The sequence below is a fragment of the Dermochelys coriacea genome, chromosome 11 (genome assembly GCF_009764565.3).
Source record: "Dermochelys coriacea isolate rDerCor1 chromosome 11, rDerCor1.pri.v4, whole genome shotgun sequence".
Classification (NCBI taxonomy): Eukaryota; Metazoa; Chordata; order Testudines; family Dermochelyidae; genus Dermochelys; species Dermochelys coriacea.
Genome location: NC_050078.2, coordinates 280,486 through 305,767, shown reverse-complemented (window position 1 = coordinate 305,767; position 25,282 = coordinate 280,486). Strand labels below are relative to the sequence as shown.

The following is a 25,282-nucleotide window of genomic DNA, read 5'->3' as shown; positions in this document are numbered from 1 at the left end:
GCTGCCTGATCATGTTTCCACACCGTCCACCCCTCGCCACCCATGGCCTGGGACCCCTGGAAGTGGCACTGAAGCCTAATGTCCATACAGAGCTGTGGGTGGGGGATGCCAGGGGACTGAATTCCTGCTCTGACCCACTGGTACCACTCAGAAAATGGTGAAGCCTGGAGAAGAGCAGGGCTGCGGGAAGCCACACAGAGCCAAGGCCCTCACTGCCCCCAGCTCCATGACAAAGAGGAGCCCACAGGACCTACACAGCTGGGTCTCCTGGCTGGCAGACACTCAGCCCCCAGCCCTACATGAAGCACACGCCCTTTCAGCTGGCTCTGTGCGCTCAGTCTCGAGGTTAGTGCAGGGCTAGTCAGGACACCTGGCTTCTGATCAAGCTCTGCCCTATGCTGCCTTGTCAGAGTCCCTTCCCTTCCCCATCTCTGTTTTCTCCTCAGCTGCCTGGCTTTACCCCTGTTTGTAGAGCCTGGCCCGACCCTTGCTGAGGGGAGGCACCTATGAAGGCAAGCTGCTCACACTCTCCCATCACCAGCATCGCTGCCGTGGCACTGAACTGCTTGGCGTTACAGGGAATCTTGCCTACAGCGGAAATGACTGGACCCAGGGGTCATGGGAGTGGCTGCCCAGTCTCCAGCTACCCCAGACTCATGCAGCAGAATTCAGTGCCCAGGACAAGGATGTAAACGCCACAAACATTCAAGTCTCAGCCTGGCCAAACTGGGCCTGAGATGTGGGGCATCAACCAGGTTACAAATGGCAAGCGGAGCAGTTCCAAAAGTCTGGGTCGTGGCCCCAAGTGGGGTCGTTCTGGCAGGGGCAGCGGCAAGCCCAAGTGTATGGAGGATGCCATTTTGGGCTGTTAACTGGCATCCTCCATACAATGTGACTCCATGGATACGGTGCATGCAAACTCACGCTGTGCGGAGGACACCATTTTAACTCATGCTGTCTGGGATCATGGGGAAGCAATAGGGGGGCAAAGATCCCTAGGAGGGTGCTCTGAGGGCCCAGACTGAGGCTGCTATTGCTAAACTTGTGGATGGAGGCCCTAGAACTGGGCTGGCCTAGGCCTTTGCTGATGGCATTTAATTTGGATAGCTCCAGCCCTAGGCAACTGGAACAGCTTTGGGTGAGACACACATACCCACCCCCACCCCGGGTGCATTTCCTGCCCCCTCTGGTGGCAGAGTCTAGAGCTGGTGCTGTGCAGGTCTCAGGTGGCATGTGGGCTGAGTGTTTGGATGACAGGGACACTGCAGGGAAGGATAAAGTGGGTCATACATTTGGGTTTAAGAAGGAATGTTCCTGGGAGGGAGGGGGAGATGTTGGCTGCTCAAGGCTTTTGGCTTTGTTCCTCAGGACCACTGAGCTGGCCTAGGGGGCCTGGACTCTGCTGGGCAGCTACATTATTTCTTGTGGTCACACATTGGGGAACTGAGTCCCTCTTGCTCTCACCTTTCCAGGTTTAACTGCTGTTCCTGAAACTTGTGCCCCCAAATCTCAGAGAGCTGCTGGCAGCAGCAGCTGTGGGTCCTCCACCCCTGGAAGGCAAGTCAGAGACGCAGGTCAGACTCCATCCAGCAGCAGGTGGTGGGGCAGACACATGTGCATTGAGCAACGCACATACACATGGAGTCTATCAATTAACAGAGGCAGCAAAATGGGGTCCAGTCCCTCCTGCCATTGTCCCTCCCCAAAGGCAGGACTCAGGCTTTATTAGTCAGCATGGGAGACGTGGTAGAGCAATGCCCTGAGTCACACAGGGAAGCAGAGTCAGTCCTACTTGCTGGCAGGAGATGCTGTAGTGTGGCCTGGTCCCTGGCCTGTAGCAATTGCTCCAGCTCTCTGCAGTGCAGCTGCAACTGGGGAAGAGAAGAAGGCGTCATGTGTGCTAGCCCCTCTACTGACAGCAGGGTCTGGCCATACAGGCTGTGTGGCAGAGGATTTATGAGGATTCCCCTCTTGCTGCCACATCTGTCCTGAGAAGCCTCGCCCTCCCCTTGCAGGAGCCCCTTTCTCCTACTAGATGGCCCTGCCCCTGCTCCCTCCTGCTGCCCTCAGTCTCCCTTGTGCCCCACATGGCCATTTGCACCACAGGCCCATGTGGCATCAATGTGTGTGTGCATGCACACACATCCCAGGGACTCACACACGCTCACTCAGACGCTCAGGCCCACACACATTCCTGGCCCTCTCTCTCATGCACTCAGGCCCACAGACACCCCCACGCCCCTTCTTGCATACACATGCTCAGAGACCCAGAGACTCCCACACCACAGACACAGGCCCACATCCTCACTGTGTGTGTGGGGAGAAGATGCGTCTGACACTTCAGAACGTGGCATCATCCGCACACCATTCAGGGATGAGATTTGTGACGGCAGCTAAGCCTCTTACTGCATCAAGCTGCCGAATAAGACATGGTCTCAGCTCCAGCTCCAGCAGCCAGTCGCTCTGCAAGATGCTCTTATGATACTCCTCCAGCTCCACGTGCCGCCCCAGGTCCTCCAGCTGTCTGAGCATTGCCTGGCACTGGCTGCTAAGCAGCGGTATGCTGCCAGGCATGTCCCAGTCTGCCTGCTCCAGTCTTTGCTGGAAGTTGTCCAGCTTGTGCCTTGTGTCTTGCTGCTCTAGCTGCAGGCTGGAGATGCTCTGGGTTAGCTCGTGCAGCTGAATTTCCAGCATTCCAGCACGTTCCACTCGCCCGAGCAGGGCCATCAGCTCCTCTCGACTCTCCCGCAGCTTGGTTCGCATTGCACTGATGTTGCCCAGCCAGCCACCTCCATCATGGGAGCTGAAGCTGCTGCTGCTTCTCTTGGGTCTGGAAAGTAACTGGCCTCCTGAGAAACTGCTGCACCCATTGGCAGACTCAGGAAGGCATATGGCCACTCCATTCCTCCAGGGCTCAGAGGTGCCAGGAGCCAGCCCAGTTCTACACTTGCCCTTCTCCTGGCCTGGTTCTGATGGCAGCTGGAAGATGCTGTATCTGCTTCCATGGAGACTGAGCCACCGCCTGGCAAGCGCTGCTGTAGCCAAGCTCTTGTGAAAGATGTCAGGGACCAGCCTCAGAACCTTCACGACAGGGTCAATGTTGGCAAAGCCCCGCAGGGCGCACAAACTCTGGGGGCTGAAGACTCGGTCATCAATCACCCGCTGGTTGAGCAGCAAGGCCCACTTCCTCCTGACAGCAAACAGTTGCTTGGCAATATCTGCAATGGAGGTCACAGCATGGGGCCTCTTCTCCCCCCTATGCCCAGCACCAGACCTGCTGCGGGAACCCACGGGAGACTGGCGCTCAGCCCTGACATCCAGCTCATCGTGGACATACAGGTGCTCACACAAAGGGAACACGACCTTGGCATCAAACGTCTCTTTTAAAGCATTTAAGTACCCCAAGTAGGAGCTGAGCCAGGCAACATAGCCAGGGACATCACAACTCTCAGCGCTGCCTGTAATTTTCATGGTGTCCTGGCCTGGCCAGTCCCTGCCTGCGACAAGCTTTTCCAGCTGCTCTAGGCTTTTCACCTCCCAGGTCAGGCTCCCGGGGAGCAACAGTAGCAGCACGTGGTAAAGCGTGTGCACGTCAAAGTCTTTCTGGCAGCTTTGCACATGTGCCTCAAAGGCATGGATCTCATCCTGAAGGGCAGAATAGAAGGTTTCCATGGATGGCCTGGGTGACCTGAGATGCAGAAAGGAGGTGGAGAAATGTGAGCTGAGCATGCACCACTCTGGCACCCAGAGCCAACCCCACAGATCCCACTGCAGCCAGTGAGCAGCTGAAAAGTGGACAAGTAGATTCATAGATACTAAGGTCAGAAGGGACCATTCTGATCTAGTCTGACCTCCTGCACAGCGCAGGCCACAGAATCTCACCCACCCACTCCTATGAAAAACCTCACCCATGTCTGAGCTATTGAAGTCCTTAAATCATGGTTCAAAGACTTCAAGGAGCAGAGAAGCCTCCCTCAAGTCAACCATGCCCCATGCTACAGAGGAAGGCGAAAAACCTCCAGGGCCTCTCCAATCTGCCCTGGAGGAAAATTCCTTCCCGACCCCAAATATGGCAATCAGCTAAACCCTGAGCATATGGGCAAGATTCACCAACCAGATACCCAGGAAAGAATTTTCTATAGTAACTCAGATCCCATCCATCCAATATCCCATCTCAGGGGATTTGGCCTATTTACCCCGAATATTTAAAGATCAATTACTTACCAAAATCCCATTATCCCATCATACCATCTCCTCCATAAACTTATCAAGTAAAATCTTAAAGCCAGATAGATCTTTTGCCCCCACTGCTTCCCTTGGAAGGCTATTCCAAAACTTCACTCCTCTGATGGTTAAAAACCTTCATCTGATTTCAAGTCTAAACTTCCTGGTGGCCAGTTTATACCCATTTGTTCTTGTGTCCACATTGGTGCTGAGCTTAAATAATTCCTCTCCCTCTCCTGTATTTATACCTCTGATATATTTATAGAGAGCAATCATATCTCCCCTCAACCTTCTTGTAGTTAGGCTAAACAAGCCAAGCTCCTTAAGTCTCCTTTCATAAGACAAGTTTTCCATTCCTCGGATCATCCTAGTAGCCCTTCTCTGTACCTGCTCCAGTTTGAATTCATCCTTTTTAAACATGGGAGACCAGAACTGCACACAGTATTCTAGGTGACGTCTCACCAGTGCCTTGTATAACGGTACTAAAACCTCCTTATCCCTACTGGAAATGCCTCTCCTGATGCATCCCAAAACCGCATTAGCTTTTTTCACAGCCATATCACATTGGCAGCTCATAGTCATCCTATGATCAACCAATACTCCAAGGTCCTTCTCCTCTTCCGTTACTTCTAATTGATGCGTCCCCAACTTATAACTAAAATTCTTGTTATTAATCCCTAAATGCATAACCTTACACTTCTCACTATTAAATTTCATCCTATTACTATTACTCCAGTTTACAAGGTCATCCAGATCCTCCTGTATAATATCCCGATCCTTCTCTGAATTGGCAATACCTCCCATCTTTGCATCATCTGCAAACTTTATTAGCACACTCCCACTTTTTGTGCCAAGGTCAGTAATAAAAAGATTAAATAAGATTGGTCCCAAAACCGATCCCTGAGGAGCTCCACTGGTAACCTCCCTCCAACCTGACAGTTCGCCTTTCAGTAGGACCCGTTGCAGTCTCCTCTTTAACCAATTCCTTATCCACCTTCTGATGTTCATATTGATCCCCATCTTCTCCAATTTAACTAATAATTCCCCATGTGGCACAGTATCAAATGCCTTACTGAAATCTAGGTAAATTAGATCCACTGCATTTCCTTTATCTAAAAGATCTGTTACCTTTTCAAAAAAGGAGATTAGGTTGGTTTGGCACGATCTACCTTTTGTAAAACCATGTTGTATTTTGTCCCATTTACCATTGACTTCAATGTCCTTAACTAATTTCTCCTTCAAAGTTTCTTCCAGGACCTTGCATACTACAGATGTCAAACTGGCCTGTAGTTAACCGGATCACTTTTTTCCCTTTCTTAAAAATAGGAACTATATTAGCAATTCTCCAATCATTCGGTACTATTCCTGAGTTTACAGATTCATTAAAAATTCTTGCTAATGGGCTTGCAATTTCAGGTGCCAATTCCTTTAATATTCTTGGATGAAGATTATCTGGGCCCCCCGATTTAGTCCCATTAAGCTGTTTCAGTTTCGCTTCTACCTCTGATATGGTAATATCTACCTCTATATCCTCCTTCCCATTTGTCATGCTACCATTATCCCCAAGATCCTCTTTAGCCTTATTAAAGACTGAGGCAAAGTATTTGTTTAGATATTGGGCCATGCCTAGATTATCTTTAACCTCCGCTCCATCCTCAGTGTTAAGCGGCCCCACTTCTTCCTTCTTAGTTTTCTTCTTATTTATATGGCTATAGAACCTTTTACTATTGGTTTTAATTCCCTTTGCAAGGTCCAACTCTACTCGACTTTTAGCCTGTCTCACTTTATCCCTACGTGTTCTGACCTCAATTAGGTAGCTTTCCTTGCTGATCCCTCCCATCTTCCACTCCCTGTATTCTTTCTGCTTCTTCTTAATCACCTCTCTAAGATGCTTGCTCATCCAGCTTGGTCTACAACTCCTTCCTATGAATTTTTTCCCCTTTCTTGGGATACAGGCTTCTGATAGCTTCTGCAGTTTGATTTAAAGTAATCCCAGGCCTCCTCTACCTTTAGATCCACAAGTTCTTCAGTCCAATCCACTTCCCTAACTAATTTCCTTAATTTTTGAAAGTCAGCCCTTTTGAAATCAAAAACCCTAGTTGCAGATTTATTTTTGTTAATCCTTCCATTTAGTTTGAACTGAATTAGCTCATGATCACTTGAGCCAAGATTGTCCCCTACAACCATTTCTTCTATGAGGTCCTTGCTACTCACCAAAATTAAATCTAAAATGGCATCCCCTCTAGTCGGTTCAGCAACTACTTGATGAAGGAATCCATCAGCTATCGCATCTAGGAAAATCTGAGCCCTATTATTATTATTACTAGCACTGGTCCTCCAGTCTTTATCTGGGAAGTTAAAGTCTCCCATGATCACGCAGTTTCCATTAGTATTTACTTTATTAAAGACATTAAAAAGGGCTCTATCCATATCCAAATTAGATCCCGGAGGTCTATAGCACACCCCAAGCACTACCGTAGGAGAGGCTTTACTAGTTTTCTTCCCCAATGTAATTTTTGCCCAGACGGACTGTCTTATCCATTGCATCGCTTCTTATTTCTTTACATTCTACCTCATCATTGATATACAATGCTACTCCACCACCTTTACCTTTGTTTCTGTCTTTCCTAAAGAGCACATACCCTTCAATACCTGTAGTCCAGTCATGACTACTATTCCACCATGTTTCTGTTATCCCTATAATATCTGGTTTCACTTCCTGCACCAGTAGCTCTAGTTCCTCCATTTTGTTACCTAGGCTCCTCGCATTGGTGTACAAACATCTTAATTTTTGCTGTTTGGCCTCGCTCACATTTTGTACCCTATTAGGCACAGTCATTCTACAGCCAGTATAACCTATTAGACTAGTATCCACACCGCCCTCGCTCCTTATATACATTCTCCTACCCACAGCTGTATCCTTTCTTACTTCATCTTCTTCCCTCAATGCCAAAATCTGGCGTGGAGATTTTCTGGACATCTCCCATCCATCTCCCCCCCAATTCCTAGTTTAAAGCTCTCTTTATCAGTTGTGCCAGCCTCAATCCTAGAAGTCTATTTCCTTCCCTACTCAGATGAATCCATCCCGAGAGAACCGACCTCTGTCTGTGAATGCCTCCCAGTGGCCATACATCCCAAAGTCCTCCTTATAGCACCACTGCCTAAGCCATCTGTTGACAGTCAATCTTGTCAGACCTTTGTTGCCCTTCTCTAGGAACAGGAAGGATCCCGCTAAAGATCACCTGAGCCTCAATTTCCTTAAGCGTCTTCCCCAGCCTAGCATAGTCTCCCTTAATACTTTCCAGCAACAATCTAGCTGTATCATTTATTCCCACATGAAGGATAATTAAGGGATCCTTTCCTGCTCCCTTTAGGATCCTTTTCAACCTCAGGTCTACATCCCGTATCTTAGCACCCGGAAGACAGCACACCCTTCTATTCTCAGGATCAGCTCTAGTTACAGGCCTGTCTATTCTTCTCAATAAAGAGTCCCCGATCACATAGACCTGCCTTTTCCTGGTGACAGTGCTATTCTCCAGTCTCTCCCCTGTTCCCTCTGGCTGCAAGTTCTTTCCATTCCTATTTTCCCTTACAATTCTCTTCAACCCATCCTGTATCCTCCTGGGGCTCATATTTGGTGTAGTCTCCCTTGACTCTTCTTTTTCTATAGGACTAGCCTCTCTTCTTCCTTACCCTTCCACCTTCAACAAGTACCTGCTGAGCCCCTTCTTCATTTTCCAACTCTGCAAACCTGTTCCTAAGCTCTATTTCTCCTTCACTAACCCGTCTTTTTCTCTGCCTGGTTCTTTGAGTCACATGTTTCCACTGACCACTTTCCTCATCCAGTCTCTCCTCAAAATTCCCCAGCCCTGCTTCCATCTGTGAGTCTGAGCTTTTCCCTTCAGATATCTCATATCTTTGCTCCATCATCTGCTCAAACCCCTTCCTAAACTCAACCAGACTTTCCACCTGCATCTCCAAACCTTGGATCTTTTCCTCCATCAGATGACATTTCATGCAGAAAAAACTCTTACTGGTTCCCCCCCTCCAGGATCATGTACATACCACAGCTTCCACATCCAGTCATCCTCAATGTGTCTTTCACTACAGGAGTCACTACCACAGCTGCCTCTGTATCTGTCATCTCCTTCCCACTTAAGTCCTGTTAATCTGGGAAACACAAGCCACACCGAAAAGACCACCCCCTCAGCAAAAACAAACCCCAAACAAGCACCACAATCCAAACTCCCCTTGCAAACTCCCCCTCAAACTCCCCTGTTTACAGCTAAGTTTGCTAGCTCCTGTGCTGCTGCAGCTGTCTGTGCCGCTGCCTGACTGGCTGGCTACCTTTATAGGGCCCCTAGTCAGAAGCCCCACCCCCTAGGCAGGGCTCAGCTGCTCTCTCAGTACAAAGCCCCACCCCCTAATCAGGCTCAGCTGCTCTCCCAGCACAAGACCCCTACACACACACTCAAATACTAAAAATACAAAACCCAGTACAACTACCTTCTCCTCCAACAGAACTCCCACTCAAACTCCCCTGTTTAGAGCTCTGTTGGCTAGCTCCTGTGCCGCTGCAGCTGTCTGAGCAAGTAGCAAGGACCATTGGAGAAAATACATGATGCAGCAGCTGGTCAGTGGGTACTTTGCACTGAGCAGCAGCCTGGGGAGGGAGAAGCACTAGGTTAGCCAATGGCCATCTTTCCATCTAGCATTATCCAGGCAAATAAAAAATACATAAGATCTGGTGCAGAGCAAAAGTCATAGCCTGGCCAACACTGGGGAGAGAGACAGACCATTGACACTGAAGAAGTTGCTACACCCTCTCTTAGCGAAGCTGCATGTACAAATTCCTTGAAAGCACTCAGCCTTCATCAAAGTGCCCCACTGCTGATGATCTCTTGCGTGTAGCTCAGGCAAGTTTCAGATCAAACCGCAGTACCTGTGATTACGGGCTGGCACTCACCCCCACAGCAAGCATAGTGGCTAGGCCAAGCAGAATTCATAAATCATACAGCTGCATGTGACACGATGTGGCACACTGGCCTCCTTTAGAGACTGTCACTGGGCCAATTGCAGTGGGCTCTCAGGGCTATGGAGCTATGGCCAAGAGGCCACGGGTTCCAAGCTTCACTTGGACAAACACCAACATATGAAGGTCCCAAAACAAGGGTCTACTTCAGGGCTCAGTTCTAGCTCTGACACCTTTCAACCTCTTCACAAATGATTTCCCAACACCACGGCCTGGCAATTTTTCTATGCAGATGACAGCTATCTGGAAGCAGAGGACCAGGGTTTCAATCACAGCAGTCCTGAATGGTGACATGAAAGATATGGCCACTGCTGCAAAGAATGGAGACAAACCTTGTACCAAAAAGATTATTTCCAGCTGCTTCCGACTGTAACCATACAAAGGTCAACAAACAGCTTTCTGAATAGCCCCAGGCTGGACCATGAACCAAAGCCTGGGTATCTAGGTGTCACACAGGACTGTAGCATGACAGAAGGAGCACTTCAGCAAGACCTCACTGAAAAGAAATGCAAACAACCTGATCAGCAAATTAGCAGGTTCTGCCTAGGCAGCCAACGTGCAGACACTGAGACCCAGTCTACACTACACAGTAAGATCAAGGTAAGGTAGCTTACGTTGACCTTAGGGGTTGCAATTGTCTAATTGCACAAACCCAAACACCCTTGCTCCACCCCTTCCCTGAGTCCCTGCGCCCCTTCTCACTCCCTCCCCCGTCCCTCTGTCACTCGCACTCCCCCACCCTCACTCTCTTTCACCAGCAGGGGGTTGGGGTGCAGGTTCTAGGCTGGGGGGGGGTAGGCCAAGGGGTTTGGAGTAGGGGGGCTCCAGGCTGAGCCTGGGGGCAGTGGTTGGGGTACAGGAGGGGGTGTGGGATGCAGGCTTTGGGAAGGAGTTTGGGTGTGGGAGAGGGCTCAGGGCAGGGATTGGGTGGAGGAGGGGGTGAGGGGTGCAGGCTCCAGCCAGGCAGTGCTTACCTCAGGTGGCTCTCGGAAGCGACTGGCATGTCCAGCTCCCAGGCTTAGGGGCAGCCAGGTGGCTCTGCGCACTGCCCCTGCTTGCAGGCACTGCTTCTGCAGCTCCTATGGGCTACGGTTTCTGGCAGAGCAGCGCTGGGGGCAGGGGCATCACGCGGAACCTCCCTGATTGTCCCTGCACCTAGGGGCCATAGGGACATGCTGGCCGCTTTCAGGAGCCAAGCAGAGCCAGGGCAGGTAGGGAGCCTGCCTTAGCCCCGCTGTGCCACCACCTGGACTTTTGGCCTATTAAAATGTCCAAGATTGCTTTCAATAGCAACCAGGAGATTGAGGCTGATTTCGGGAGACTCCTGGCCAATCTGGAAGGACCGGCAACCCTAGTCAACCTAATTACATCATTGTACACACTACAGCCTCATTCTGCCAATGCGAGTGCCATACTACACTGAGGGTGCAGGACTCACCCCTGCAGCGCCTCCTGCTGGTCATTGGGAATTAGCTCTTTCCCCCCCAGAGCACCCTCTGCAGGCCAGTAATCCACACAGCTCTGGCCCCAGTGTCCCTCACAGACTCCAGTGCCCCTTTCTCTGGGGTTCTGCCCCCAGGCAGTACCTCCACACTCTGCCTCTGGGTCTCCCCTTCCTGGGGAATCCCCAACCCACTATCCCCACCTTGCCTCAGTCTAGGCTACTGCCAGTCATCATCAAGCCCCCACTCCCTGGAGCAGACTGCAGTGTAAAGGCCACTCATCATAGGCAAGGGGGTTCAGACCTGCTGCCTTCCTCTGCCTCCCAGTACCTCTATGGGCCTTAGACTAGGCCCTACAGCCTGGAGCACCCTCACTCACTCACTCACTCACTCACTCACTCACTCACTCACTCACTCACTCAGCCAGCCAGCCAGCCAGCCAGCCAGCCAGCCAGCCAGCCAGCTCTCCTAGCCTGGAGAGAGACTCCTTGGGCCTCTGGCTCACAGCCTTCTTATACAGGCCAGCTGGGGCCTTACTGGGGCGTGGCCCAGCCGCAACTGCTTCCCCACTCAGCCAGCCACAGCCCTCTCCAGGGCTGCTTTTAACCCTCTTCTATTTTAGGAGTGGGATAGCCACCCCGCTACATACACTGACATAATAACTCCACCTCCACGAGAGGCATAGGCCTCATGTCGGTATAGTTAGGGTGATGCAGTGTTGGCTATTGGCTGTCTCCATGAAATTGACAAGAAAGCCAGGCAGCTAAAGCCCTGCTCCCCACTCCCAGCCTGGCTGTGCCCGCCTGGCTCCCCACTCAAGGAGCCGAGAAGCCCGGATGGCTCCCTGCTGCTCCTAGCAGGAAATGGGGAGGCGAGAAGCCCGGGCAGCTGCCCCCCATTCCTGGCTGAGAGTGGGAAGCCAAGTGGAGTTGAGAGCTCTGGCTCTCAGCACTCTCCCCCGTCTTCAGTCAGTGGAAGCGTTCTTGGTGAGGACAGGCACCACTGACAGAAGGAGGGCAGCATCGACATCAGCCATCACAGTAATTACTGTGATGCATGTAAGTTCACCTACCATAGGTCAACTTATGTCTGTAGTAATGACAGGTTTCAGAGTAGCAGCCATGTTCGCAAAAAGAAAAGAAGTACTTGTGGCACCTTAGAGACTAACAAATTTATTTGAGCATAAGCTTTCGTGAGCTATGAAGCTTATGCTCAAATAAATTTGTTAGTCTCTAAAGTGCCACAAGTACTCCTTTTCTTTATGTCTGCAGTGTAGACATGCTCTGAGACGCTCTAGGCTTGCAACAGAATGTAGTTATTGGTGCAGGTGAGCTTGTTTTACACAGGACTAGTCAACTGCTGGCTGAATGAAACCATGCTTATGGGAATAGGAACCATGTGCCGTGTTCCTGTACCAGAGATGGATGTGTGTGACTAAATGGGTTTTCCCCCTTTTTATGTTGTATGTGAGCCTATGTGAGTCTTACTGTTTTGCATGAATACTGTGTGTGCCTCAGTTTCTCTGTGTGCTGCACCAATGCCTAGGTGGTGGCAATAAGGGTGTGTCACTTTTGCTGAGACCCTCGGGGGCAGGTGAGGTGGCTCCAGCCGCCTGCCCATAAGCTATGGAGGGTGTCCTTCATAACCTGAGACCCAGGAGGGGGATGCGACCAGATGATACTTTCCCCAGGAAGAAAAGGAGTACTTGTGGCACCTTAGAGACTAACAAATTTATTAGAGCATAAGCTTTCGTGAGCTACAGCTCACTTCATCGGATGCATTGCAGTGAGCTGTAGCTCACGAAAGCTTATGCTCTAATAAATTTGTTAGTCTCTAAGGTGCCACAAGTACTCTCTTTCCCCAGGAAGTGAGACAAAGACCAGAGGAGGGGCAACGTGTGTGTTGGGTGCCAGGCAACTAGAAGCAGGTCAGTCTCTGATGGCTTAGGGTTCAGAGGGAGGGCCAGGGCCCTGGCTCTGGGCTCCTGTCCCCCCAAGATAGACTTTACTGAATGTTCCTGCTTTCTGTGCTAACAAGATCTGTTCTGTGCTGTGTTCCTGTCGACTAATAAACCTTCTGTGTTCAGGTTTGCCAACTTTCTACTCACACAAAACCAAACACCCTTGACCTGCCCCCCTCTGAGACCCCACCTCTTCTCAGAGACCCCACTCACTCCATCCCCTGTCCCTCTGTCGCTCGCTCTCCCCACCCTCACTCATGTGCTCATTTTCACCGGGCTGGCTGAAGGGATTGGGTGTGGAAGGGGGTGAGGGCCCCAGGGTGGGGCCACAAATATGGGTCTCAGGGTGTGGGAGGGGTAGGGCTCGGGATAAGGGGCTTGGGGGATGGGAGGAGGATCAGGGCTGGGGCAGGGGGTTGGGGCATGGGGCGGAGTGGCTCAGGGGTGCAGGCTCCGGGCGGCTCCTGGAAGTGCCAGCATGTTCCTCCTCTGGCTCCTACATGAAGGCGCAGCCAGGCGGCTCTGTGCGTTGCCCCATTCACAGGAACCACGGGAACCATGGCCAATGGGAGCTGCGGGGTGGGGGCAGTGCACGGAGCCCCCTGGCTGCCTCTACACGTAGGAACTAGAGGGGGAACATGCCACCACTTCCGGGAGCTGCACAGAGCCATGGCAGGCAGGGAGCCTGCCTTAGCCCTGCTGCGCTGCCAACAGGACTTTTAACGGCCCAGTAAGCGGTGCTGACTAAAGCCACCACGGTCCCTTTTTGACTTGGCGTTCCAGTCAAACATCGGACACCTGGCAACTTTATCTGTGTTACATGCTGGCTGAGAGTCACTGCTGACTGCGGAGTTAGGTTCAGGGCCCCTCTGGCTTCCCCTGGGGTCCCATTCAGAGGGACCCGCTGTGGGAAGTGCACGGTGAGAATAGGGGGCTGAATGCTTCAAGGTCAGACCCAGGAAGGCCAAAGCCATGTGACAGCATGAGAGGAGGCATGCTAAACCAGAGTCCTGGCTGGTTTCATTCAGAGCATTGACTCTGGGACAACGGGCTACACCGTTTCCTTCTTAGCAGGGGACACACCAGCCATGTTCAGCATCAGAGCCTTTAATGCGCTGCCAGGTCTGGATGCTGGCGTCAATCAGGTATTTTACACACTATGCCATTTAGTGGCTGAACAGCACAACGCGGTTTAGCATTCCCTGACATCTCCCCATGAGCCCTGGCCGTGGGAGGAGACAGGAGTCAAGAGTTGGCTGGGTCAGGATACTGGGAGGTCAGAGGCAGGAGCTAAAGTGGAGGTCTGAACCACAATTCAGATGCCAGGAGTCACACTTGGTCAGAATGCCCGGAAATCAAGCACCAGGACCAGGAGGAGAGGTGGAAGCACGAAGTCTAGAGCAGGATGGGGCCCAGCTGTTCAGACAGCTTCCTGTTCCCGCTGCTGGCTGCAGCAGGGCCTATGGGCTAACAGCCACTCTGGGATGCTGCCAGTTGGATCTCAAGGGTGAGCCTCATCCTGGGGTTGGGCTTCATGGGTCCCAGGTAAGCTGCTCACAGCAGGCTGCCAGCTGGAGGGTTTGGCCACACCCATGACCCCTGAGGACCCGGGTTCGAGACCCATGGGTCATGACATCACCCACTCTCCTGGGGCACCCACTGGGTGATGTGGGTCCAGGTTTCTCAGGATGGCTCCTGTGGTAGGCCTGAATCAGGGTGGGAGGGTGAATGTTTCCAGGTGGCTCCCAAGTGCGTTCCTCCAGGCCATAACTGTCACAATCAGTCAGGTACCATAGTTTCCTCCCCTTGGTCTTATAGCTGAGGCGTTCATGAACAATATATTCCTCCTGACCTGGTACTTGAAATGGTGCAGGCAGCGATTGAGCTCTATGGGGAAATATGTTCTCAGTGCATGGTTTGCAAAGTGAGATGTAGAATATGGGGTTGACACTAAGGGATCGATGGAGCTGGAGCTGGTGACCACGCTGATTTGTCGCTGAATCCGGTACAGGCCAAGGAACCGGTAGTCTAGTTTCCAAGAGGGTCTGTCCAGGAGGATGTGTTCTGTAGAAAGCCATACCTTTTGGATGAAGCCATGTTGTCTGTGCTTGTCCGTGTGCTTTTTGTGGTCTTCCTTCACTTTTCAAGGTATCCCTTCACCTCCTCATGGATGTGTTATACCAGGTCCAAGGCAGATGGGGGGGCGGGGGATATGTGACAGGGCATAGTGGCCCCACACTGGTACCACAGGGGTTAACCTTTCCTTCCTAGCAGAGGAAGCTACGCCCTGGAAGCTCTGCTGGGCACTGGAGAGTAGGTATAAAAGCCTGCAGAGCTGCTCAGTCTGGGCTGACTGTGGGAGGGGAAGGAGGAACACTGCTAGCTCCTGAGGAGGGACAGTTTGTGTACCAGGATACGGAGGCCAGTCAAGCTGGGATGCACTCTGATACCCAGATGGAATATGTCACAGGAGGGGAACAGACTGGAGGACTGCCTGCAGCAGAGAATCTGGTGTTTATGGTACAAAGTGACCCAGGGGAACTTTAGAGGCAAACAGTGTTGGAGCCACACAGATGCTTGGCATGTTGTGGGTGGATCCCTGCTGAGCTGATGGCAAGGGGAGCTTGCCACTACCAGGGCCCTGAGTTGGGACCTGGTGGAGAGGTTGGGCCTGGATTCCCACTCTTCCCCCACTGCACTGTGGGAATCCTATGGACTCTGGCTGCTAGGCCATACTACCCCACTTGTGAGGGGGATTGTATGGACCCTGGCCATTAGACTGCACTGCTCCCATGCGGGGAGTGAGTTATATGGACCCTGGCCATTGGGCCACACTGCCCTGATGCTTGGGGTGGGTTACATGGACTCCAGCTGCTAGGCTGCACTACCTGGACCAAGGGGTGACTGTGTGAAGGGAGGCCTGCTAGGCTGCAACCAGCTGCCCACAGAGAGGTGGGCGTGTGAACTTGTGAGTGGCAAGGTTCTGACACCCCGTCCCACCCTGCCACAAAGGGGTAGTGTGGTACCAGGCCCACCACGGGGATATGGATAGTTGTGGATGAAACCAGGGGTGGTGCCTATAGCTCATTACAAAAGGGACAGTAGCCTGTAGTTGCAAGGTCTTGCCCTATTGTACAAGGACTCTGCTTAGGACAGGGGCAGTCAATAGGCAGGCCACAGACCACATCCAGGCTGCCAGATGCTCTTGCACAGACTGTGCAATCTTTTTGTTTACTTATTATCATTGTTGTTGCAGCATGAAAAATGTTTCTTTGGAATCTAGACCTTGATTATACCTTGACCAAGAAATCTGGACCCTGATAACAAATACACTGTTATCCTATGCCAAGGATAGTCAAGACGAGTCATCCCGGTGATGGTTTATGTAGTATTGCAAATATTGCTCTAGGATCGGGTTGATTCTTTCCATCTGGTCATTCAACTGAAGTGGGTCGGCAGAGGACAGGTGCATGTGGACTTCTAATAAACATAGGGCCTTGTGCCAGAAGCTGGCAGTAAACTGTGGCCCCCAACTGCAGGTGATGTGGGCCATCTTAGAGTGATCTACCATGGCAGGATGGTCATGAAACCACCGGAATCTGGCAGCTCCACCCCAAAAATCTAAGGACATAGCCTCCAAGGGCAGAGATGGGGTGTCCAGTGGTTGGAGAAGACTGCAGGATTTTTGGCATGGGATCGTGGTCTGGGCATACACCTGGCAGGAAGCTACAAAGGTCTCTATCATGGGGTGCGTACAGGGCCACCAAAAGAAATGGTTTTAATTTAATTTAATCATCAGGTTTTATATCATTGCAAGTGTGCCAACAGTGTGGAGTCCTGGGGAACACTGATGTGGTCCTTTATGAAAGTGATCCCCTCCTATGTGTTGTGTGGTTCTTGGTTGATAATGGCCAACTCATCGGGTGGAATTCCAGAGACAGAGGCAGTGCAGATGAATGAGAGCCGGTCCTGGAGGCAATGCACCCAAGCTGATCTTCTTTTTGATCGGAGTTCTGCCTGCACAGATGCTTCTCCCCATACAGCAATCAGATCCAGTGTCTCCCTTTCGGTCCATGCTGGAGCTCATTTGCGATTCTGGGGGGACTGCATGGTCACCTGTGCTGCTGAGTTCGCCAGGCTGACCAAACAGGAAATGAAATTCAAAAGTTCCCGGGGCTTTTCCTGTGTACCTAGCTAGTGCATTGGAGTTCAAAGCGCTGTCCAGAGCAGTCACAATAGAGCACTCTGGGATAGCTCCTGGAGGCCAATACTGTCGATTTGCGTCTGCACTACCCCAAATTTGACCCAGCAAGGTCTATTTTAGGGCTACTACCCTCGCCAGGGAGGAGTACAGAAGTCTATTTTAAGAGCCCTTTAAGTCAATGGAACGGGTTGGTTGTGTGGACATGTTCATTTTAAAAGCAACCCAACACGTCTAAATTCGACCTAATCCTGTAGTGTAGACTAGGCCTTAAACTTTTTTTTTTAAAGCAAAATCTGAATGTCACAGTTTCAGGGTAACTGTACCTGCAACCCCATCCCACCCAACGATACACTCCAGGAATGCCCACTCAAGTCTCAGCTCTCCTGCTCTCACCTCTTTCTGGGCAGGGACCCTTATCTCACTCCCTTGCAAGCCAGTCTGGATAATGTCCAGTTTCTGTGCATTGCTTTCTCTCCAAGGGCTATGACCACAGGGCATTGCCAGCAGTTACAATTTATCACACAGCCCTTTCTAAGCAAGCACATTAATTCTTAAGGTAAAAGCACTACAGAAAAAACATAAAAACAATATAAAATCCTGTACACATGCTAGACATGTACAAGAGGTCACCTATCAGTCTAGTAGGCCAGAGTCTTTCCACAAAAACCTTCCACAAAGGTTGGACAGAAGGGCCTGCCCATTTGCTAGATCAGCAAGAAGGCCCTGGGTATGTTTAAATGCAGCCATTTTATATCAAAAGCCCTTATTTGGTCTGTTGGTCTCTGGAAAACCCAGCTTCAACCAGTATATCCATGCCTCCCTGGGGGTGGTACCCCTCTGGAGGTTTTTACAATCCAAGCGATTCACTGTAATCACCCCAACTGTTCTTTGGTTCTTGGAGGAGCTGGGGGTAACCCCCTACATGCCCCCTCCCTCCCGAGGTGCGTACAATCCCTGGCCCGCAGTGATGCATAAATCATTCATCAACTTAATACAATATGGTCCTCAAAGAGATTGCACTATCTGTCACAGTGAGAATCACACAAATTAACATGATTCCAGGAGCTGGGGCTTTAAGAAAAGCATCAAATAGCATGAGATTCATGCTAAAATTAGGAGCATTGGCAACACTAAAAATGTAATCCTGGACTTTGCCCATGGTATACACATGGGCTTTATGGTTCCTCTTTGTCATTGCTCGGGCCTAAGAGGTGAGCTTGGTGAACCTGCCAGTGCTGCACAATGGGATCGATTTTCAGGCCGTATGCCTGGAATGGAAGCAGGGCTCAGACTGGGCCAGTCTAAAGGGGCCAGCACTGGGCCTCTTCTGATTGGCTTCTTTCCCCACTCACTGCCCCGGGCCTGCTGCAGGGAGCAGGTAGAGTCTCCCCCCACTCCCCCTCCTGTGAGAATGAAGGATGGCCCTCTGCTCCTGCTCCTCCCTCCCTCCCCTCAACACCCAGCTGGGAAGGGGCAGAGGGGACCCCACTGCGACCTCCCTCTCGCCCAGCCTAGGAGAGCAGGGCGAAGATCCCTAGGAGTTGCAGGAGGAGCAGAGATGAGGTGTGGGGGGCTTGATGTGGTGGCTAGAGGACAGGATTGATTCCTGGCTGGGGGGCATGGGGCTGGGGGCAGATGTGGGACTGTGCTAGTCACATCACCCCCCCCCCATTTTTTCAGACCACGTTAAGCGCTGAATGGGAGGTGAGAAGAGCAATGGTGTGTAACCCATACCTGCCTGTTACAGAGCAAGCAGGAGCTGGCAAAACATCACTGTGCTTAATGAGTTCATAGGGCAAGTGTTGGAATGTGTGTTAAATGTGTTGGATATTGATGCTGATGTGCTGCTTGTGCAGAAATTGGGGCCTGGCCTCAGGAAATGGCTCACCTGTGCTGTGTGGGAATGCAGCTGCAGCAAGCATGGTCTCTGCTCTTGCAGCAGACTTGAAATTCAGTGGCAGCCTGAGCTAAACTACGGATGTGAGGTATTTATGCAACGAAACAGGAAAATGGGCTTTGGCCAGAGCCAGTCCATGTCTTCTCTACTTCAACATCCGGTTAATCATTTTACTGGTAAACCCTTAGTCCTGTGGCGCGAGCCATAGAGCAAAGGCCTGAAGGGACCAGCAGGTCATTCTAGTCTGACTTCCTGTGTCTCACAGATCACCCCTACCCGAACACTAAACCTAAGAACTGAAATTAGACCAAAGTATTGCAACCCATAGGAGACTAGACTTTACATGTCCCAAGCAGAGAACAGGTGGGACCAAGTGACCCTAGGAATCAAGGGCCCTGCAATATCAGGGAAATGATTAGGTGAGATACACCCAGATAATCCAGGCAAATTACCATATCTAGCCATGGCCATCCCTGATGTTTCAGAGGAAGGAGATTAAAAAACCCTCCCAATACACTAGGGGAATATCCCTTCATGACCCCTTCAAGTGGCTGGCTTTAACCCTGAATCATGAGCTTTTAGGTATGTAAGACAAACCAGAAGTGAGTCCCGGGGCTGTTAAGCCTTTCGCCCCCACCCCCCAAGCAACCACTTCCCACAGTTGCCCTCATAAATTTGTAGGCAGCTTGGTAGTGATATCTATTGGTGAATAGGAAAAAGAGCAGCCCAGAACTGCAAGTGAGTTCCAGACAGGCAGAGGCTCCAGGGGGAAGGGAGCTTTCTGCTGGCAGCTGTTAGTGAGCCAGGGGAAATGACAGAATGGGCCAGGGCCAAGTTGCATTTCAGTTATGTCACAGTTTGGGGCATTCTGCTTAAAATACCATTAAGTTTTGAATTTGGGGGCAATAAAGTGCTATTGAGCTTGTTGGGAAATGAAGGGACAAGAGATCGACACCAAGCATGCCCAGGTCACCCTGACCACGACCGTAGTCAGGAATAGTTGGGTAAGGCAGGCGTGCTCAACCTTTTTCTTTCTGAGGCCTGCCCAGCATGCTATAAAATCTTCATGGGCCCCCTGTGCCACAATAGCTGGTTTTCTGCATATAAGAGCTAGGGCTGGTGTTAGGAGGTAGCAAGCAGGGGCTCCCATGAAGCTACATTGCTCAGACTTTGGCTTCAGCCCTGGGTGGTAGGGCTCTGGGCTTCAGCCCCAGGTAGGGGGGCTTTGAATTTCTGTCCTAGGCCCCAGCAACTCTAAAGCTGGCCCTGCTTGGTGGACCCCCTGAAACCTGCTTGTGGCATCCCAGGGGGCCCTGGACTCCTGGTTGAGAACCACTGGGGTAAGGGAACCTGGGAAGAGGGAAAGTGAAGAGGTTTTTAGTAGTAGGTGAGAGTATCTGGCTGGTGCTACGGCAGCGGGGGGGGGGCAAGGAGGGGGATGAACTGTTTGTTTTCTGAGGAGCTAAGCATGCTACAAAATAAAGGTACAAAGCTGGTGTGGCTGGGGGGTGGCCGGTTGGGCAGGGCTGGACTGAAGCCATAGGGAGAGCAGTACCTTAACTAAGGTACTGGAATGTGGGCTTTCCTAGTAAGGAATTAAAGCTGAAATCACTCCCACTGGGACAGGTGGGAGAGCCCCTGGAGCAGCTGATGCAGCACTGCCCTATTATATTCCTTCAACTTCACCAAACCAGGACAACAATCTGTGAGTGAGGGAGCTGGGGCAGAGTGAACTGGCCAGAACACCTCAACCATGCACAGGTGCCAGAGGACTCGGGTTGGGATTATTGTTCAGAGACCCTGCAGTAGGATGGAGAGTTTACCTAATCTTGCTAATTTATTAATTGCTGCTTTTCCCACATTCATTCTCTTGCCCCTCATGTTATTCCCCCTAAAATGTCTTTGTTTTAAATCCCTCAACTCAGTGCTTGTGAGTAAGGCAATACTGCCCCTCAAAAGTGCCCAGGGGTGTATATATTATTTCCCAGGTTTTTGGGGAGACCGGCTGTGATGAGGAATACTCCCCACACTGGCCCTGAGAGGGCTGAATAGGGCCCACTTGGCCTCATCAGTCAATTAGGCCACAAACAGGGGAGATGAGCTGGAGAAGAGGAAATACTCCTCATGGTGGATGATATAAAGCAGGAGAGGGATGGCCATATTTGAGAGGTTGGGGAGATGTGACCTGTCCTGTAGGTAGCACACACTGTCCTTGAGAAGGCTGAATGGGGCCCACTTGGCCTCAGCAGCTAATTAGACCATAAACAGGGAGATGATCTGAAGGAAGCAAATTAGACAAAGGCTCACCTGTGAGGGAACAGGCTGGGCTTCTCCAAAGGCAGGTGGAAGACAACAGCTCTCCTCCCCAAGGTGAGGGAAAAGGAAGCAGCCCAGTAGGAAGGAGTCCAGGGGTGAGAGCAGTACGATGGTGGAGATGCAGATCTGAACTGTTCACTACAGAGCCCTGGCAGCCAGAACAGAGTGTGGGCCTGGGCTCCCGTACCAGCCACTGCAGAGTGGGCCTGTTTGGGGATCATGAACAGGAAGACTGTGGGAGTGACAGGGTCAGGGCAGTGGGTGTGAGGATAGCCTGATGCTGGTTGCGTGGATAGAAGAGACTTTGAAAAACTGCCCTGGATCAGGAACCCACTTAGTGACCTGGCCGGAGGGCAGAGTCACAAAGAGGCTGCAGCAGCTCCTGGAGTGAGAGAGGGGCTGCAGACAGAGAGAGGCCTAGGGACGCTGGGTGACCCAGGGAAGGGGCCTTCCTTGGCCCTGAGCTATTCCCCAGGGCCACCAGGGTGGAAGTGTCATTGCAGCAGTGAGTAAAGCTTCTCCCCCCCCCCCCCCCCAACATAAGGACTCTCAAGCCAGTGTTGTTTAAGCCTCTAGGAAGAACCCCTGGAAAATTAATCCCAGACCTTTTTGCTGCCAACAATACCTAAAAGTTTCCATAAATTTTCAGTTTTCAAATGGCTGCAGAATTTTGTCTTGAGAATGCAGAAATACCTGTCAGGGTCAGAAGAGGGGCTCTTCCAGCTGGGTTGGGAGCAGCAGGGCTTTGAAGCATAGGAGACAGTTTGAGATTATGGGGTAATCGCATTAACTAGGTTTTCCTCTTAAATGGATAAGCTGTTAACTATACTGATCCTTTCATTGTTATCTTTATGATTCAGCATAACATGCTATTGAGATGAATGGGGCAGGTCACTGGTCTCTCTGAAGACTGCATCAGTTACACGGTTTATGTTTCAATGTCTTTTTGTGTACAAAGACTAGAAATGCCATTCCTTTAAATGAAAAAATAGATGCTGGACCACAGTTCTGCAGCAGAGGGGGATTCTGTGACAATTCCACTTCTGTGGAATGCAGCCTGTAGCCATTTATCAAAGATCTAGATGTCTGTGGTGTGGGCTGTGGAAAAGATTGTGTGCGGTGCCTTGTCCCTTTAAATATTTGAGCACTCCCCCTCCCCGGAGCAAAGCCTCCCTTTCCTGTTGGTTTCAGTGTGCTGCAAGAAGAGTCAAGCAATCACAGCACACAGCTGGGTTTGTCAGCTGTGTGTGGGTCAATCTCCTTCTCTGCTGGGTCCTGAAATATAACAGTGTGAATCAGTGTTGAATTAGGAGGAGCTGTGACTGCCAGGGACCAAAGGGTGCTGGAGACCGGAATTCTGGGCAGGAAGGGGTTCAGCCACTAGTGATGGGGACCAAGACAGGAGCTGAGGGACAGCAAGAAAGATTCAGCTAATAAATCTGTGAGGAAAGCACCCAAACCCTAATCCCTTTCCCAGTGTCACTGGGGAGCAGGAATGGCTGAGAGAACAAGCAGGCAGTTGAGGATGGAATTACATGTAGATGTGCAATGGGGTATAGCTGCAAGGTCTACAAAGGCAACAATACCTAAGAGCACAGAGGTCACAGTGCTGGTGGGCTGCACCTGGAATGAGGTTAAATTCTGGGTCCCTGATCATCAAAAGTGCCTGGAACATCTGGGCCTGAGAGTGCTGAGATGAGCCAAGTGCAGAGCACAGGTTGGGGGATTCATGCTCCATCTTGGAATGTGGCCACTGGGGCTTAGGAGGGTGTGAAGACAGGCTGCATATCTGGGAAGGGCGTGAAGCCCAAGTGGGGAGAGGCTGGCTCGGGTGGGAGCCATTGTGAGATGAATATTGGGAACCGCATTCTGAGGGAGAGCTGCATTAGACTGTCTGTGTTTCCCAAGCACTGGATTGGACACTAGAAAATGTCCTATGGGGCCATGCCAGACCAGGCCTCTAGGTGGATGCAGCTAACTCCCAGATGCCCCAGAGATGAGCGCTGTGGAAATGCTGTCAACACAATAAACTAACAGGTCTCTTCAGCCTGGACCATCTGTGCTTCCCCTTCATTCCCCCTCCACTGGTTCCCTCATCCTTCCATGTCCCCTGCCCCCTTCCTTCCCTACAAAGCCAGTTCCTCTGAAGCTGAGAACTTACCAGCTCTGGGAAAGGTAGCCGCTGGCAGAGAGGAGGAAGTGCTGGAGCTGGGTTCTGCTGCACTGAGCCCTTTGCTCTGTGCCATGGAGGAGAGGTGGGGCTCACAAACCTACCTCACCATGGAAACAGCAAGTTCAGACATGCTGCAAACACTGCGATCCATAAGCACCAGCCCTGTAGCCTACCACACCCAGCCGCAGGAGGGGTGGGGCGGGGGCAGGGAGTGCTGGCTTCAGGGGTAGGGGGTGCCGGGGTATTCCAGTCTCAGCCCCTCCCAGCAGGGGGTGCTGTAGGGAGCAGGGCAGGAGCTGGCTGTTGTGGGGGTCTTCTGGCTACTCCAGCCCCAGCCTCTCTCTGCAGGGGGTGCTGTGGAGAGCAGGCCGCCACAGTGCTGATGGCAGCAGGCGATGTAAGTAACAGAGTCTGTGCAGACACTGCGCGGCCTGAAAGGCATTGATCTCAGTGCTGCACCTCTCATGGAGGTGGAGTTGTTAGGTCGGTGTAGTGGGTGACGACATTGGAGGGAACAGCGTTGTAGTGCAGATACTGACAGAGTTAGGTTGACGTAAGCTGTCCTACATCAGTCTCGCTCTGTAGTGTGGACAAAGCCACAGTGATCTTGGAAACAGAGATCTGGCCTGAGGGGTGCCCCTGGGTGGGACTGGTCACCTCCACTGGATGGGTTTGAGTTAACACTGGGAGCATTTTAAAGCTGTGCAATAAGCATGTGCAGGGAATGGTGCATGCTTAGAGATGACACTCCCCAGCAGCGTGACCCTGCTGATGTCGGGGCAGTTACTCCTGAGCCAGGCCCAGCCTGCACAGTGCTCGCTAGATGGGACCTAGGAACTCCCAGGTTCAGACTCTTACTGCAGGGCCTGGGTCAGGTTACTTCCTCCCTGCGGCCTTGACTACACTAATCCGCTCTCCCTTTGCTCAGACTGGCTCAGTCTGTGGTGGGAGCTCTAATGCAGCTGCCAGCAATTTTCAGGTGCCAGGTCACAGAGACCTGCTCTGAGCTGCGTTAGACAATACGGTGCTCAAAATGCTTGTAGTTGAATGGAGTCCTGTCTGCATGGTGCTTCCTCCAGTGGGTTTGAACAAGTGGTGGCAATGGCTCATAACTTGACCAAAGCAGTCCCTGTGCTGACAGTTTGTCTCCTTTTCTCCAGCTGTACAAGGGAGAATAAGGATAATAAGGATCCAGCTCCCAGCAGCGGGGCTGTGAGGCTGAATTAATCAATGCTTGGAAATATCCTTGGCTAGAACAGGTTTGACAAACAGTACTGTATTATAATTCTCTAATTTTAATTCCTGTTGTTCATGCTCTTGCCCACTAGCAAGCAGCACAGAGTTAGATTGAGGCATTGGACACAGATTGTGAGCTGTCCCATGGCCAAGTCCTGGGCTCTTCGGGGGGGCTGTGGAGCAGTGTACTGAGCACAGGGGCCTGACTGCAATAGCTTGGCCTTGGCTCCTGCATGTACAATGGTCCACTGAGCTGAGGCTTAACACTTCTGCACATGCTCATCCCCAGAAGAGAGAGGCACCTCATCCTGTTCTCATCGGAATCACAGAAAAAAGGAAACTGGAATTCAGATGCAGACTTTTAACAGCTCATTCAGCATTGGAGCAGCTTTCCAAGGGATGTTGTGGATTCTCCATCACTTAGATTCATAGATTCGAAGGACCACTGTGATCATCTAGTCTGACCTCCTGTATCAATCACACTGGCCAGAGACCTTCCCCAATATAATTCCTAGAGCAGATCTTTTAGAAAATCTTGATTTTAAAAATTGTCAGCGATGCAGAATCCACCATGACCCTTCATAAATTGTTCCAATAGTTAATTATCATAGAATCATAGAATCATAGAATATCAGGGTTGGAAGGGACCCCAGAAGGTCATCTAGTCCAACCCCCTGCTCAAAGCAGGACCAAGTCCCAGTTAAATCATCCCAGCCAGGGCTTTGTCAAGCCTGACCTTAAAAACCTCTAAGGAAGGAGATTCTACCACCTCCCTAGGTAACGCATTCCAGTGTTTCA

The 25,282-nt window shown here is 51.2% G+C and overlaps 1 protein-coding gene across 1 annotated transcript; it reads right to left on the bottom strand.

The window, feature by feature from the left end:
- Positions 1-487: 487 nt before the first annotated feature.
- LOC119863524 lies at positions 488-23,310 on the bottom strand. The gene is made up of 3 exons (XM_043504873.1): positions 23,237-23,310; positions 2,407-3,688; positions 488-1,871 (listed from the first exon to the last, which is right to left on the bottom strand). Exons 2-3 carry the CDS (start codon positions 3,670-3,672, stop codon positions 1,716-1,718), a joined length of 1,422 nt encoding a protein of 473 aa, XP_043360808.1. The 5' UTR covers positions 3,673-3,688; positions 23,237-23,310; the 3' UTR covers positions 488-1,715.
- Positions 23,311-25,282: the final 1,972 nt, after the last annotated feature.

Bases quoted from the DNA above. Each gene is read 5' to 3' on its own strand.
- LOC119863524 (XM_043504873.1), bottom strand. From the start codon at position 3,672: ATGGAAACCTTCTATTCTGCCCTTCAGGATGAGATCCATGCCTTTGAG. The intron at 1,872-2,406 runs GTAAGAGGCTTA...TCTCTTCCCCAG, and splicing joins TTATTCGGCAGCTTGATGCA to TTGCAGCTGCACTGCAGAGA.